This window comes from Sarcophilus harrisii, chromosome 2, assembly GCF_902635505.1.
Source record: "Sarcophilus harrisii chromosome 2, mSarHar1.11, whole genome shotgun sequence".
NCBI lineage: Eukaryota > Metazoa > Chordata > Mammalia > Dasyuromorphia > Dasyuridae > Sarcophilus > Sarcophilus harrisii.
Genome location: NC_045427.1, coordinates 653752240 through 653767677, shown reverse-complemented (window position 1 = coordinate 653767677; position 15438 = coordinate 653752240). Strand labels below are relative to the sequence as shown.

Here is a 15438-nt window from a genome sequence, read left to right as displayed (position 1 = left end):
GCCCCAGCGCTCTCCCCGTTGGACCAGCTCGCTTCCTCTCTGAATGAACATTTACCTGCTCAGTTTGCTCCCTCACTTTCAGAATGAGCTCCCCTGTTTTCTAAGATGCGAGGCATCGGAGCAGTCATACAACAGCCATCTGGAAGGTTTCAATAGGCCCCACATCAGCGTAAGGGTAAAATGGCCCCAGGGACTAGGAGCTCTGTGGCAGTTTGGGGGAGAGCAGCCGTGCCCCCTCCCAAGGCAGCCCCCAGCAAAGATGAGTTGAGTTGATTTTTTATAAATTTAACAATAGAAAATTCTCCATGGATTGTTAACTATAAAGAAATCAAAGGCTTAGAAGGGAGAAAAAGAGGGGAGGTCAGAGGGGAGAAGTTTGGCGACCTCAGAGCCTGGGGGATCTCCTTTGGGAGGGCTTTGAGGGGAGTCCAGCTCTGGCCCCACATTTGGGGGTGGAGCATCTGCTGGAACCGGGGAGCGGCAGGGAGACACCTCAGTGGGTGGAAGTGATGCATTCTGGGTTGACATCCTGCTTTAGACACTGTGTCCCCTGGAGCAAGTTCCAGAACCGCATTCTGCCTCAGTTTCTTCAACTGTAAAATGGAAATAATAGCATCTGCTGCCTCCCAGGGTTGTTGTGAGGATCTAATGGGATAATTATGAAGCAATTAGCCCGGTGCTGGGAAGCCGTCATTCAGCCATTTCAGTCATGGTCCACCCCATTTGGGGTTTTCTTGGGAACGAAATTGGAGGGTTTGCCATTTCCCTCCCCAGCTCCCCATACAGGGGAGAGAACCGAGCAAACTGAGGGATGAGTGACTTGCCAGCTAATAAGGATCATAGGTAGGCGTCATATAAACGTTCTATTGTAGTTGGTATCGTTATCATGATTAGACAAGAGGCCCACAAGTAGATGACTTGCCAGCTAGTAAGGATCTGGGGCCAAATTTGAACTCGGCTCCTCCTAACTAGGCCCAACACTCTTCCCACTGCACCACTAGCTCCTGCCTGGCATACAGTAGGTGTCACATAAATGCTCCATTGTTGATGTGGCCGGTATCATCATTATTAGACAAGAGGCCCAGGAGCAGAATTGGAGAGAATTGGAGAGTTCATCCAGCATCCCTCGTTACTGGCCCCAGCTAATAGTTGTGTTCGGTCCTGCCCCAAATGTCTCCTCCGAACAAAGGTGGGCTTGAAGGCCGCAGGACCAAGGACGGTGGGTGGAGCTCCCCCTGCCCCTTGGAAGCAGCTTGAGGTAAAGGACTCTGCCTGTAGCCCAGACCTCAGTGGGAATCCCAGCACTGCCTCGGGCAGCTGTGTGACTTTGGACAAGTCCCTTAACGTGTCCTCTCAAGTCCCTTGAAAACCATAAAGTGCTCCTGAAGACAAGCTGTTATTACTGACAGTAATAGCCACCCTTCTGAGCCTCACTGATAAAATTTGGGGGGGGGGGTGCTACTCTTTCCTCTGAGCTCTCTCCCTGAACCTGACGTGCTTCCCCCTCTCTGTCTCTCGGGCGATGTCCACATCTCCCTCCCAGTCCCCGGGGCTCCATGATGCTTCTGTGCCTGGAAGCTGTAAGAGCACAGGTGCGGGCTCTGAAGCCATCCGGAAGCTCCTGACGGAAGGGAGGGTGTAGCAGCCGCTGGGGCTCTCCAAGGCCTTCCCCAAACTGACTCCATGCTCCTTTTTTTCCAGACCTGCCCCTCAGTTTCCACCGCAAGTGCCCCGACCCTCCTACCCCGCCTGCATGAAGTGAGAGGCGCCCGGGCCGTTGGACAGTGAAGACAGCAGTTTGCACTATCTTTCAGCTCCAGTCGGAGCGCCTTGTGTGTATCAATCCCTCGAATGTTTAATGTTGAAAACACCATTGTTTCTAAGAACTCTGAGCTCCTGCCTTCAGGACTGTGCTGTGCGATGGTGCTCTGGGGACTTGCTCAGGTACTTGTAAATTATTAATTTATGATGAATATTTATTACGGTGCGGTGCACGGTAGTAGATATTGTTTTTTACCATCTCTGAGTTTTCCTTGGAAGGAAATCTTCTTGTTTTTAATATTTCAGTGAACTTGAAACATTCCGCTTTGTGGGATTCTGGGCCGAAGGGTAGCTTTGGGGATTTCTGCTTCACCGCAGGCCTGGCGTTGGGGAGGAACCGCCGCCTTCTTCGCCCCGATCATCAGGGCAGCCGGTTGTGGCCGGGCCTCCCGATGGGGGGGGGCCTTTCGTTAGGCAGGGGATGCCGGAAGAACGGCCCGTGTCTCAGACAGCCCCATTTATCTCAGAACGTCCCTTCCTCGCCTAGTTTGCAGGGTGGCAGTTGTTTCCTTTAAAGCGGCTGTTCCTCCCTCCACTGGCCCGGGCGGAGAAGGGGCTGGTTTCATACCAGGAAAGAGTCTCTGCCTCTGCTGGGGATGGAGGCAGGACGGTGCTTGAGAAAGGTGAAGGGGCAGAAGTGACCACCGGGAGATAGACTCAATGAGCCCTGTTTCTTCCAATAGAAGTGTCTGGGGATCCCTGGCAGCTGCACAAGCTCCCTGGACTTGGTCAAAGGCCTGGCCTGAGACAGGGCAGTGAATCCACCATTCGGCCAATGGTTTCATCTGTACCGAGTCCCCTTGACGCTTCTAGTGTAGGAAACATGAGGGCTGGGATTTGCACGTGATTTAGACTGAGAAAGGTTAGGCTAGTCTGGGTGCCAGAGTTCCTGACCAGGTGCTATATTGTCCCTTCTACGGCCGGGGCTGACCAGGTCGCCTCCTTGTTTACTGGGCTGTAAGGCAGTCGTTCTGGATTCAGGAGGAGGCAGCCTTTCCCTGGCACCAGATCATTTTCAGATGTGAACTAGTAACTAGATATAGCCCATCGATGCTCTGGAGAAACCCCCTTTTCTAGCGCAGTGCTCAGGCTTCCCCCAAACTGGCTCCTGGTGACGCTTGCATCGTTTTAAGAAGATGGAGCCACGTATCCATTAGCATCTCCAGCTCATCTCTAGCATTTGGGACATTATTTATAAAATGTCACCAGGCATTTTCTCTGGAGCCGTCTTGCTCTCCCAGACTTAAGTTCCCTCCAAAGTTCTCACAGGCTCAGCATCTTCCTCCTGGCTGAGCATCCCGGGATGTGAGAAGGAGTCCATCTCTTTGCCCCACCCAGCCGTAGGCCCCCAGCCTGCCGGCTGCCCTTCCGGCCTTTAGCCCTTAGAGACACCTGTGGAGAGCCAGAGTCCCGGGAGGGCTTTACAAAGCTCCTGCCCGATCCCCTGGAACCCACCAGGAAGACATCTTGGAGGGTCCCCCATTGTGCCCCCAGAGCCTCCTAGTGGAGTCATGTGCGACTGCAGCTTTTACCTTGTATGTAACTGATAAGTTCCAGAATGAAGAGCTCCAGGATAAAAGATTTTTCCCCTTTCCTTTCAAAGGTTTTTCTGGGCCTTGAGGCAGGAAAATAAAATGTCTAGGGGCTATTTCTGGATTTTTTCTCTCCAGAAGAGAGAATTGTTGTTACTTTTCCTCACGTTCACTGGGCAATCTCGACAGCAAAGCTTTCATGTTTATGGACAGATTCCCATCACCAACACTCAGCAGAGTTTAGCCGACACCCCCCCCCAGCCTGTCCCACTCAAAAAGTGCCTCATCTCCCAACACAATCACCAGGTTCTTTCTGTTCACTCTGAAGACCTGTTGGGAAAATGTTATTGCCGTGATATTTATAGCGTGCCTTTGTTCTTTCTGTATTCGATTTGGTAATTGTGCTGAACCCGAAGCAGGTGCTATTGAACATGTTTACAAAATGTTTGGGTGCATTTCTGGCGTTCTGTGGAGCCACATCGACGCCTTAGGTCTGGACTCTCCGGGCCCCTCCTGCTGCCGGCTCAGAACCATCTCCTCCTAACCACACTGTCTGTGCCTGGTCTTAGCCAATTTATGCAAATAATATTAAAGCTGTGATCTTACTTCCTACCATTAAAAGCTATTTGGGGCCGCCAGCACATCCCTATTTACACATTTCTGGTGACTGATGGGAGTCACTCAAAGTGCCCTTAAAGGGAAAGCTGCACTAGGGGAGGCAGGAACTGGGAGCGACTACCAGAAGTACTGTTACGTATCCCAGTAAGGCATTGGAGGTGGCGCTTCCACTTCAGTAGGATTTATTGCCAATTCCTATGCCCGGGTATGAATGGGGTATCGGAGAAGAGGGGCCGGCAAAAGGGGAGAACTCTCTGAGCTTCACTGATGACAAACGGAATTACGAAACAGCAGCAAGGCCGCGTCTAACGTGGTTGGATAATTAACTTACTGAGGTAGGAGCAAAGAACCAGCCGCCGCCATCGCTACCCCCGGCTCTCGTGGGTAAACGTTTTTCCGAGGGATCTCGTAGTGATTCTGAATGATGGTTCACAGAGGTGAAAAACTTCTCTGTTCCAAGCAGTCAAGTCCCAGTCTCTCACAGTGGGAGGTCTGCAGCTTGTTTTTCAAGCATTTCATTTAGAATCTGCCATTTAAAGCTTTTTAATCCACTTGTTTTCCTGACATGGAATCGGGCCTGATGTAGCAAGGAGGCACAACACACAACGTTTTCCATTGTCAAACTGGGTCGAGCGGGGGAGGCTCTCCTATCCAGCCTGAACCTCTTCAGCTCACACATGTGCGATGACATCACACCAACCACAAAAGCAACAAATTAAACTACACTAGCAGCTCAGGCAGTTCTCAGAGGGGACGTTTTTATGCCTCCTTAACTTTATTAGGAATTCTCAGGCTAAAACGATAGACTATTCTTGGGAAAACTGGCAACCTTTCCCGCCCTCTCAATGCCCAAGGGCTATGGTGCGAGCAGAGTCAGTGAACGGTTCAGAATGTGGTACACGCGGAAGGGCTGGGGTCTGGTGCCGGGACGCCTCGGGCACCTGGTTTGTAAGCTCACCTTTCAGTGAATGTCGACCAAGCCACTTCTGGAAGACATAAAAGGAAATGGCCACTGGCTAACCAGTCTGGGTCTTTAAATACAATTTTTAAATCTTATTTATAATTTATTTAACTTTCAAGGACCTCGTATAGGGCCAGCCCTGGGCAAAACTGTGGCGTTATCTGCCGCTTCCCCTTTTTGAGTCTGCTTTCCTATCTCCACCAGCTTTGTACCCCTTCCTCCTGGGACCCCAAGGCTTTCTTCACTGACATCAAAACTCACTTGATCTATCAGTGTTTCAGGCCCTTGACTTCCCATGAGTCATTCTTAATAGGCCCGCACTGTGTGCTTTACAATGATCTCATTTGATCCTCATAGTAAACTTGGGAGGACGGTGCTATTGTCTCCACTTTATGGATAAGGAACCTGAGCTTGTGATTCGTGCAGGGTCACACAGCTCAGCTGGTCCGGCTCTCCATCTGCCCTTCCTTGCTATAGGATGACCCGCTCATCCTAGCAGATGCTTGGGGGAGCTCATGGGGGCCTCATCCAGAGGAACGGCCTTCTGGTGGGAATCCAGAAGCTGGGACCATTTGATACAACAGCCAGCTGCCTGCCCTCCCCCTCCCACAGGGCCGGCTCATGAGGCCTCATTCATCCATGAAGCTGAAATTCAGCTGCTCCCCTTGACCTGGCCCAGCCTTGAACATTCCAATTTTTTCCACATATTTCTCAGAGAGTCCTCCCCCCGAGCTGAGCAGGTCAGCCAGACTGGCGGTACCTGCATCACCTCCCTCATCATCTCCTTCTTCCCCGGGATTCATCTGTGAGTCGGTCCATTCAGCTCCAAAAGCACAGAATTTTCCATGGCCTTTGGCAAATAGGCTCCATTATTAACCCTCCATGTTCTGCCTTGAAAGCAGAGCCCACAGGTGGCTCAGCAGAGCCTGCCTGCAATCCCAAGGACCTCGAGAGCCTTCTTTGTCGGGAGGGCCCGGTGCTCAAAGCCCTGCTTGCCCTGCCTTTGCACTGGTGTCTGCTTCCAAGTTCCACGTTGTCTTCCAATGAGATTACAGCTAGGTGTTAATGTGGCCCCAGCCCAAGCCGGGAAACCTGCCTCCTCTAGACCCCTTGCTGCCATTCTGAGATGGTTCCCGGGCGACTCCTTCACTGCACAGGGGTCTGCAAACTCTTTCCTAAACTGTTCACAAGTCTCGTTCTACTTTGCTCCATTATTCGCACCTATGCAAGATGAGGGGCCCGGTGTTGTGGGAAGAGCCATAGAGAACGATGTTTACAAGCTCCGGAGGGTTTCTTTCCTAGCTGCACTTAGTGTTTTGGGCTGGAAACGGCCCACAGGGACAGCAGCTGTTGAGGGTCTCAGCCATGCAGCACGAGGCCTCCTCAGTCCGTCCTGGGACCACTCCCTCAGCCCACCCCGGGGTGCCCAGCCCCATCACTGTATCAACCCCTCACTAACAGGTGCCCACCCCCATCACTGTATCAACCCCTCACTAACAGAGCCTCCTTTCCCCGATGTCCACAGTTCCTCCCAGGTCTAGCTAAGCCGGTGCAGAACCACAAGAGGACACAAGATTAGTTTTAACGAAGCAAAGCATAGGAGTGACCACTGCTGACGGGAGTGATGTCCTCGGCAATCCCGGGGAGGCTTCTGGAAAGCACTTTAAGGGTTTGGGGTGACATAGAAAGTAACAGGCAGGGCAGAGGTCGAAGTTCTGTACCTTCTCTCAGGTGGGCTGGCTGCGGAAGGGCAAGGAGGGGACGTGGACAAAAACGCTCCCGTCCTCAAATGTATCGCAACTGGCGCGTCCCAGTCAGGTCACTCCAGGAAGGTGCCAGCCACCAAGCCCTGCCCCTTCCCGCTACCCCGCTGCATCCATTTATAAAGCTTTGTTTGCTAGACTTTCCCACAGACTCTTATGTTACAGTTGGTGTTTTTTGTACACGTTCCTTGTATTAAGGTGCTACAGGTGAATACAACCTGATGTTTCAATAAAAAAAACCAGTCTCTAAGAATACTATATTCAATAAACCATGAACATGTAGGTACAGACTTGTCTTTGCGGTTGCTGAGCATGTCCCCAAGATAGTGGGACAAGGATGGGGGAGAGGACAGACGTCAATGAGCGCACAATCCATTGGGCCCCAAATGAACCAAGGCATCCAATCCAAACCGACCCGCCCAGCAATTGGGAAGTACCTACTGTGGGCTATACCTAACAACCAAAATGGGCACCAAAGCAAGCAGTTCCCTCCTTTAGAATTCTAGGAGCCAACGGGTTCTAGAGTGGACCTGGAATAGGGAGTCCCAAGAAAATGTTCCTTGAGCCAATGGAAGCTCCCTGTACCAATTTGATATTGATTTTGCCTGTTCACCTTGGGATAGAAACCAGAGGTGAAAACATCAGTGGGATGTTTGATTTGGCAGCAAAAGTGGAAACCAAGGTTTTCTGGAGGATTAAAACAAAATGCAGGGATAGATTCCTTTTACTGAAAATAAAGTGTGACTTAGAAAACCCTTGTAGCAAAAGCAGGAAGACGCTAAGCAATTGTTTCCTTGGGGCAACGGGGGTAGAAGGGAATGGGGGGAGAAAAGGGGATAGGGGGAGGGAGCTGTTTTTAATGGGATGTTTCTTTCTGGCTACTGATTGGCTGCCCTGTCTTGACCCCCACCCATCTTTGGAAAAGGATGGAGAGATAGTGTCACTGGTTTGAGGGCTCGTGAGATTTCTCTGAAAGAACAGAATACGTGGAACAAATAGAAGAGCCTATTCAGGGCAACACTGGGAAATATCCTGGCTCTCTTCCCAGGGCTCAGGCAAGCCTTGGTGCAGCTACAGGGAACGGGGGTTGAGCTTAAAACAAGAAGAGCCAGGTTGGGAGGCACATCTCCGATTGAGGATTAAATTTGATGACCTCTGAGCTTCCTTCCAGTTCCACATTTATGAGTCTACTAAAATTTGCAAAAACTATCTTTTTGTGCCCCAGATCCTAAAATAAAAATAATTTCTGCTAAGAGCTCACATTTCTATAGGACTTTAAAGTTCCCAGAGTGCCTCACAGCTGTCTGATTTTTTGATCTTCACAACAAGCTCATGAAGTTAAGCCACCTTATTTTCCCCATTTTGAGACGAGGAAACAGAGGCACCAAGTAAAGGGCCTGCCCACTGTGTGAGGCAGAATTCCTACCCAAGTCTCCAGGCCCAAATGGCAGCTTTCCCTCCCTCCATGTGCCTGGCCCATTCTCTTGCTAAAACCCAGGAAGGCACGCTGAAGAGTCCGTCTGGTTCTTCCTGGTGAAACTACCTTGCTAGGCAGGCTCTTATTATCACAACACACATCAAAGGCTTGGGATTTTCCAAAAAATAAATCTGAGAAAAGGTCCCCAGCCCATATCCCATTTCACTGGCCCCATTTATCCTATTAGGAACCATCAGAGTTGGGAGCTGGTCGTGGCCTTTGTCAAAAAAGAAATTCACAAATGAATCTGGAACCTGGAAAGGAACTAAAGGTGGAGTCAATAATAAATATGGAGGCCAGGAAAGTCTTCCAAAAGTCATTGTGTGTGTGTCTCTCTGTGTGTCAGTGTATGTGTCAATGTGTGTGTGTGTCAGTGTATGTGTCAGTGTGCGTGTGCGTCAGTGTGTGTGCATCAGTGTGTGTGTCAGTGTGCGTGTCAGTGTGCGTGTGTCTCTGTGTGTGTCAGTGTGCGTGTCAGTGTGTGTGTCTGTGTGTGTGTGTGTGTCCAATCCCACTCAAAGTTGTCAATTACTTTGAGATCACTGATAAATCCCCTCTCTTGGGTGTTTATAAAAGGTACAGAAAACACTAAGAACTCCGGCACGGAACCGGAGGGCTGGTCTCCGCATGTGGCTCCAAAGGCAGTTGTCCCCAGTGTGACACAAAATCAAATGGAGTTTCCCAAACTCAGTAATGCCGGCTGCTCCTCTTCCTGGGCCCTGCTCTTGGCCTCCATTAATTACCTTTTCATTGATCTTTGCCCTGCTGAGAAAACCCTCCCCTTTCTGACTGCAGCCTCTGGGCTGCTCAAATGCACCAGCTTCTTCCCAACTGCAAGGAGCACACTGCCAGCTAATGGCATTACGTATTGATCCTGAAATGTGATTGCTCACTTAAGTACTCTGCTGTTTGGCTGCTGGGGCCGGATCCTGGGATTTGCTCCAGGATGTAGATCCTTTCACCTCTGCCCTGAAATGAGTTATGGGAATTTGAAATGATTCCTGCCAACCGAGCTATGCCCCATCCCACCTGTGCCCACCTGTGCCCGCCTGTGCGGGACTGTACCAATGGAGAGGCGGATGTGAGTCCAGAGGGATGAAGGAGGATGGCGTTCTCCCCTGCCTGCCCGCTGCCAACCTGAGAAGGCAGCAACCCTGTGATCTCAAGGAGAAACCTTCCAAGGGAGGCCCTGGGCTCCAACACCAAGAAGGGGCCTGGCCCTTGAGTGAGCCCTAAGGCAACTGGACCGAGAAGCGAGGAGGCTGGGAAACCACGTGAAGGAGAGAGAGAGAACCAAGGCTCCTCAAGAGGCCCACGAGACCCCCCCAGGAAACGACGACTGGGTGCTTGTGTCTGAAGGCCCTAAACATCTGGTTCCAGGACGGCGGACTATCCACGTGCACAGGCATGCACCCAAACACGTATGTGAATGTGTAGCTAAAAAGATGTATTTGAACATGAGAAGAGTTGTATGTTCCAAAAAGTCACCGAGAATCTACAACTAAATAAGCAATTGGTATCACAACCTTCCTTCCCAGCCAGAGGACTTGTCTAAAGCCCCACGCCCTTGGTTCCGTGTCCTTCATGTGGACGTCTTGAGAAAAGCAGCTCACAGCTCAGCTTAAGAAAGAGGGCTTCTTCAGGCTGAGATTTCTCTTCTGGTCTTCTAATAAGGTTATTACGTTCTAGACAAAGCAAAGAGCAGGGAATGAAGGCGAGGGACTCTGGGAGGGGGCCATCCCCAGAGGTAAAAAGCCGTGGCTGACCTGTCTGTCAAACACTCGAGCCATCTCCAGGACACCTTTGCCAAACTGAAAGAGAGAGCAAGGAGACTTGGTTTTCCTCTCAGGAAAATCTGAGATGGAAAGAGAAGTCTGGGCTATCCACGTACCTCGTTTGTAACACTTGGATCTGCTCCTTTTTCTAAAAGTAACTGAACCAATTCTTCATGATTATTTAATACAGCCACCTGAAAAAGAATTTGGGGGAGGGAGGGGACAGGGAGCTGAAGGGCTTGGGCTTCCCAGCCAGATAGCGGAGGACCCTGGATAGCTGTGGTCAAGCCCTCCACCTCCAACACAGACACACAGACACACAGACACACACAGATACACAGATAAACACACACACTCATACACACATACACACACTCACACTAACACACACAATCACACACACACACTCATACACACACTCACATACACACACTCATACTAACACACTTACACACACACTCACACACACACTCACACATCCCTTCAAAAGTGTTCACTTTCCCAACTGGGAAAGACGCACGCTATCTTAAAATGCAGCGAGTCTCTGGGCCTTCCCGGGAAACCTACATTTCACAAACCAACAAAGATCTTTTGGGTCATCAACAATGATTTGGGGGGAACCTTGTGTTTTTTATAACGGCCCTTCTGAGAAAGAAGGCCCACCAGAGCCTCATCCTGATGCCTACTGGAGCTGGCAAGGATGTTCAAATTATAGAGCAACCTTTGACCTGAACTGCCGAGACATCGTGAAGCTCTGGGCCATAAAAAGGTACCATTAAGGGTGTCTTCCCATCTTTATCTTTCACGTTCACATCTGCTCCAGCGTCAATTAAGAGGGAAGCCACCTCTTTGTTTCCCGATACCGCAGACACTCTCATCAGTGGTGTCCATCCTGAACCTGTATCTAAAACATCAATCTGAAATACAGAGAGGAATTGTGCTTAGCCTTTCATTTAAGTCATCATCATTTAAATAAAAGTATAAGTGATATCGACTCCACCAACTGCCTACTAATTTAGATAAAAGACTTTCTGTACTCGTTAAGGCAATGAAGATTTGAAATCATGCCCAGAAAAATCATGACATTATCCTAATCCAATTTGTTCAGATTCATCTCGAGCCAGGTCCCAGACCTGGATCGAGACAATATGAGGACCAGAGGACCCCCGGGAAGTTCCTTGCTGAGCTCTTCATCTGAATGTCCTTGCAGTGCCAGGGTAGGCCCACAGAGCCGCTCCTCCAACGAGCTCCTCAGTGGGAAAGTCTTTGGAGCTATCAGACTCGGAAGCCCTGCCAGTGCCCCCACCCCCATCAATGCCCCAACAGCAGCCCGTCAACCTCCTGGTTCCTTCTCCCAACAACAAATTATGGATTTTAAGCCTATCCAGTGATAAAATGAGTCCTTCCTCTGTAACCTCTGCTCCTCAGATTTCCAACGAGTTTAGCAAAGGGACAGCATTTTTCACAAATAGGAAATACTGATTCTTTCTTTAAACATATAATTTTCCAGGATGGCAGAACATAAGTATATGGGTGGGGGCAGCTGGGTGGCACAGTGGCTAGAGCCCTCAAGTCAGGAGGACCTGAGTTCAAATCCAACCTCAGACACTTAACACTTCCTAGCTATGTGACCCTGGGCAAGTTACTTAACCCCAATTGCCTCAGCAAAATAATAATAATATGGGTAATAAACTCTCTGAAATTAGGGAGGCTGGCCCTTGAAAAACATGTACTTGACTCAGACTTGGGTTGTCAGTTGGGTGATGACAAACAGAGACAAAAGTGAGAGAGTGAGAGAGATGAATCAGAGACACACACAGAGAAAGAGAGAAACAGAGCAGAGACAAGAAGAAACAGAGATACAGATAGAGAGGAAAAAGACAAAGACAGAAAAACAGAGAGGAGATAGACAGACCACCAGAGATAATTTGGTCTTTTTTTTTAATCATTTAACCTTGCTTAGAATTCAATTGCTTAACAATTAATGATAAATCCCATCATTCTAGAGGCCAAGTGTTGCTAACAAATATTCTATATGCTCATCATTGACCACCGAGTTAAACCACCCAGATTTCTCCCAGGTCCCACAACTTAGTCGAATAAAGATGGATCCCTGAGAGAATTCAGGGGCAAAAGGGGGGTGGGGCCCAGACTTGTTTCTTCAAGGAAGGCCTTCTCTTATTGCCTACGCAAAACTCAAGTCCCTGAACATGACACTGAAAAGCTGCCTTGGCTTTCTTTCTGTGTGGGTCCCACATGTCCTCCCCTCCAGTCAAATGTGAATAATCTACCAGCCTTTCAGGACATATGACTTTTCTTAATCTGAGTTTATTTAATTTCTTGGCACCTGACTGTGTCTGGCAGTCTCAATTAGGGGAGAACCATGTCTATCAATCCTTATCTCCATGGCTTGGAAATTTTAATTTAATTTCCTTATGGTCCTGAAGTAAAGTCTTCCAAGTTATCAGAGGTAACTAAGATTGATCAAATTTTCTCCACCCATCTCCTAATAACTACGGGAGGCTGACTAAGCAGTTCCCCTCAAACTGGTTCCTTCTGCAGCCTGGCCTCCAAAGCAGACTGCTGTGCAGGGATCTAGGTAGGAGACCCTCGGGAGGACCGGCGTACCGAGCTATTGACAACGCTGGTCTTGTGGCCAAATACATAGCAATATCATTGGGAGAATCTCCAAGGCAGATCTAGAACACAACAAATCTAATTTGCAAAAGCAACTCAACTAGCTACAAAAATAGCGCTCTCTCATCCAGTCCCCGGAGCTTCTTTTCCCCATGCTGGATGACCTTCCCTGTCCTCTAGAAACCCTGTGACTGTCCTGGGTGTCTGATGTCCTTCTCTTCTGCCTCCCCCCCTTCTAAAAAGCAGAGATAGCGATGGGTCAAAAGGGCCTTGGCTCTGGGGGGTCACAAGGCTGGCATTTAGTTCCTTACCAACCCCAAGTGTGCCTTATGGGTTTAGACAATGCCCCTTTCCTTAGGAAGCGGAATGATCCAATGGAAAGCCGTACCTTGCAACCATCCTTAATCATCCATTCAATGATGTTGGCGTGACCTCCATCAGCGGCCCAGTGCAAGGCTGTGCAGCCTCCCAGGTCACGGGCCTCCCAAGAGGCCCCATGTTCTCTGAGATACTTGACAACATCCAGATGTCCAGCATAACAAGCAAGCATCAGACTGCAATAAGAAGAGCAAGCATTGAGGGGATGGCCTGGCTGCTGGGAGTCACACTGACTGCAGATCCCCCCCCTCCCCGAGGGGAGGCTCCCCCCCAAGGGATATTGGCCCGGGCTCTCATGGAGTACCTATGACTAAGGCACTGGAGCAGAAGATGAAGGGACCCAAGTGGGTGCCCCTGCTGGAATGCAGACCAAAGAAAATAGGACCCAATTCTCCAGATAAATCTCTGAAGTCATTAGGCCCTCAATAGGTTATCAAAGGGTAAATTCTCCTTCCTTTGTCCTTCACTCTCATCCTAGCAGAAAATCTGAGCTCCAACATGGCACGGGCATTAGTCAGCGCTATGTGAAGGCCTTCAGAATGGAGAGGAACTTGCTAATCACATTCAAGAAGAAATGATAATGTCTCCATCTTTTCCTTGCTTAGAAGGAGTATAGTAGAGTGGCTAGAATTGCTGTCAAGGCCTCGAGTTCAAGGCCTGCCTCTGACATATACTGTCCTTCAGTATTCTAGACCAGGGGGTAGCTACCTAGTATTCTAGACCAGGGGGATAATTACCCAGCTAAGAATGGTTTTTACATTTTTAAAATACAAAAAAAAATTGAAAGATGTAAGTACCATTCCATGCTAAGTTGCTTAGAGGGCACCATTTTGTATTTGTAGAAGAAATTTCCTCACTAACCAAATCACAAGTCCAATAGCAGCTTGCCTATTGTCTCTCATCCAAAAGACATAGTATTTGTTCAAGCAGATGATACTTCAAATAAAGGTACTCAGAGTTTTAGAGAAATAAAGTTAACTTGTCTGCAGGATGTGAGCAAAGAGTAGGTGGGACTTCCAAGAGTCCTATGTATTTCTCCTTTTCACAGGGATCCCCTGAAGGAGGACTGCTTTTATATGTCAGGCTTTCTGCTAAGATTCCCAATACTTGAATAGCCTCTTTCCAAAGATCTCTGGGTGGAGAGAATTCTAGAAGTTATCTGGATCCTGATGAGGCTCTAACTTCTGTACCGGGATCATGAAACCAAAGTGGAGCTCTATGCAGTCAGGCAGAAACCATCCATCCTGAACACTGAGCCTGCTTCCTTTCAGCTTCTAAAGCCCAGATAGGGGAGCCCAAGGAGGAAGGGAGAGACAGAAAATGGGGAACAAAGAGAAGGGGAGAAGAGGAAGGTCCAAGAGATTTCACTTTTGATCTCTTGTTCAAGTTAAATTCTCTTCATTCTGTTTTAATGCCTCGAAGCCCAGACATTAAATTCTACCTTCGGATCCTAGAAGCAGAGCTCAAAAGGGGCAAAGATTCCAGGGCCCACGGAGACTGAGCCCCGGATTTCACAGATGACAAGAATGATGGATCTGCCCAATCAGCAGATGGGACCTCTGCCTTTCACCCTCAGCACCAGCAAAGAAAGAGCACAGAGGCCTGAGAAAAAGCCTCAGATCCTCCGGACAGCAAAGGTTTTAAATGGGCAAAAGGCGGGGCCTCATAATGTGCCCCTAAACAAAGCTACAGAAAAAAAGCTTGAAGGGAGACTGCTGTACTAAGAGGCTGCTGCTGGTTTGGGACAAGGGCATTAAGGAGGGTCTCGCCCCCTGATGTCCTCTGAGCTTTGGTCACAGCACACAGACAGTGGGTGCAGCTTCACTGCCCCTCCAAGAGGAAAAGGACAATAGCTCCAGCACAGCTGCCTCCAAAGGGTGGAAGGGCCGAGGAGGAGAAATCCCAGCAGCTCAGGGCCAAATCTTCTGCCCTTCCTCCCCCAGGGACAACAGAAACAGGAATGGAAGGACATCTCTTCCTTCTTAACGTCTGACCCTCTCTCTTAATTTTAAGCCACAGCATCTCTCTGGAGCTTTTCAGGTACTCCAGCACTGGGAGGTCAGTAGCCTTCCCCAAGCAAGGAGGGAGAGGGACAGAGAGACAGAGAGAGGGAGAGGGACAGAGAGAGACAAAGAGAGGGAGAGGGGCAGAGAGAGAGAGAGGGAGAGAGGGACAGGGGTGGGGGGGAGAAATTGAGATGCTGTTGTATGCAAAAAGGTTTTAGGGTAGGGAGAAGAGGGAAGAGATGGGACCTAAAACAGGCCTAATCCTTTATCTAAGTAAGCTTGTAATCTGGTAGTGTGGGGGAGATGAATATGAAAGCCCGAGGATGCTGGGCAAAAATGTGCAATCAGAGTGGTCCCGGTGCATCACAGGAAGGAGAGATGGCATAGGTTGGGGAAGAACCATGGGAAACATCCCAGAGGCAGAAGCCCAAGGAGGCCTGGGGGAAGGCTGCGTGCCTTTCCACACAGCA

The 15438-nt window shown here is 49.4% G+C and overlaps 2 protein-coding genes across 5 annotated transcripts in view; one reads left to right on the top strand and one right to left on the bottom strand.

The window, feature by feature from the left end:
• ADAM12 (ADAM metallopeptidase domain 12) overlaps positions 1-6054 on the top strand; it is a 307991-nt gene extending 301937 nt beyond the window's left edge. Inside the window, exon 23 of the mRNA XM_031957016.1 lies at positions 1702-6054. Coding sequence (XP_031812876.1) covers positions 1702-1762 — 61 coding nt within the window. The 3' untranslated portion in view covers positions 1763-6054. The remainder of the gene's footprint in view (positions 1-1701) is intronic.
• Positions 6055-9598: 3544 nt separating this feature from the next.
• FANK1 (fibronectin type III and ankyrin repeat domains 1) overlaps positions 9599-15438 on the bottom strand; it is a 68327-nt gene continuing 62487 nt past the window's right edge. For all 4 annotated transcript variants that reach the window (XM_031957011.1, XM_031957013.1, XM_031957012.1 and 1 more), the window contains 5 exons: positions 12973-13138; positions 10721-10864; positions 10064-10141; positions 9939-9983; positions 9599-9857 (listed from right to left, as the gene is read on the bottom strand). In XM_031957011.1, coding sequence (XP_031812871.1) covers positions 9789-9857; positions 9939-9983; positions 10064-10141; positions 10721-10864; positions 12973-13138 — 502 coding nt within the window. In that variant the 3' untranslated portion in view covers positions 9599-9788. The remainder of the gene's footprint in view (positions 9858-9938; positions 9984-10063; positions 10142-10720; positions 10865-12972; positions 13139-15438) is intronic.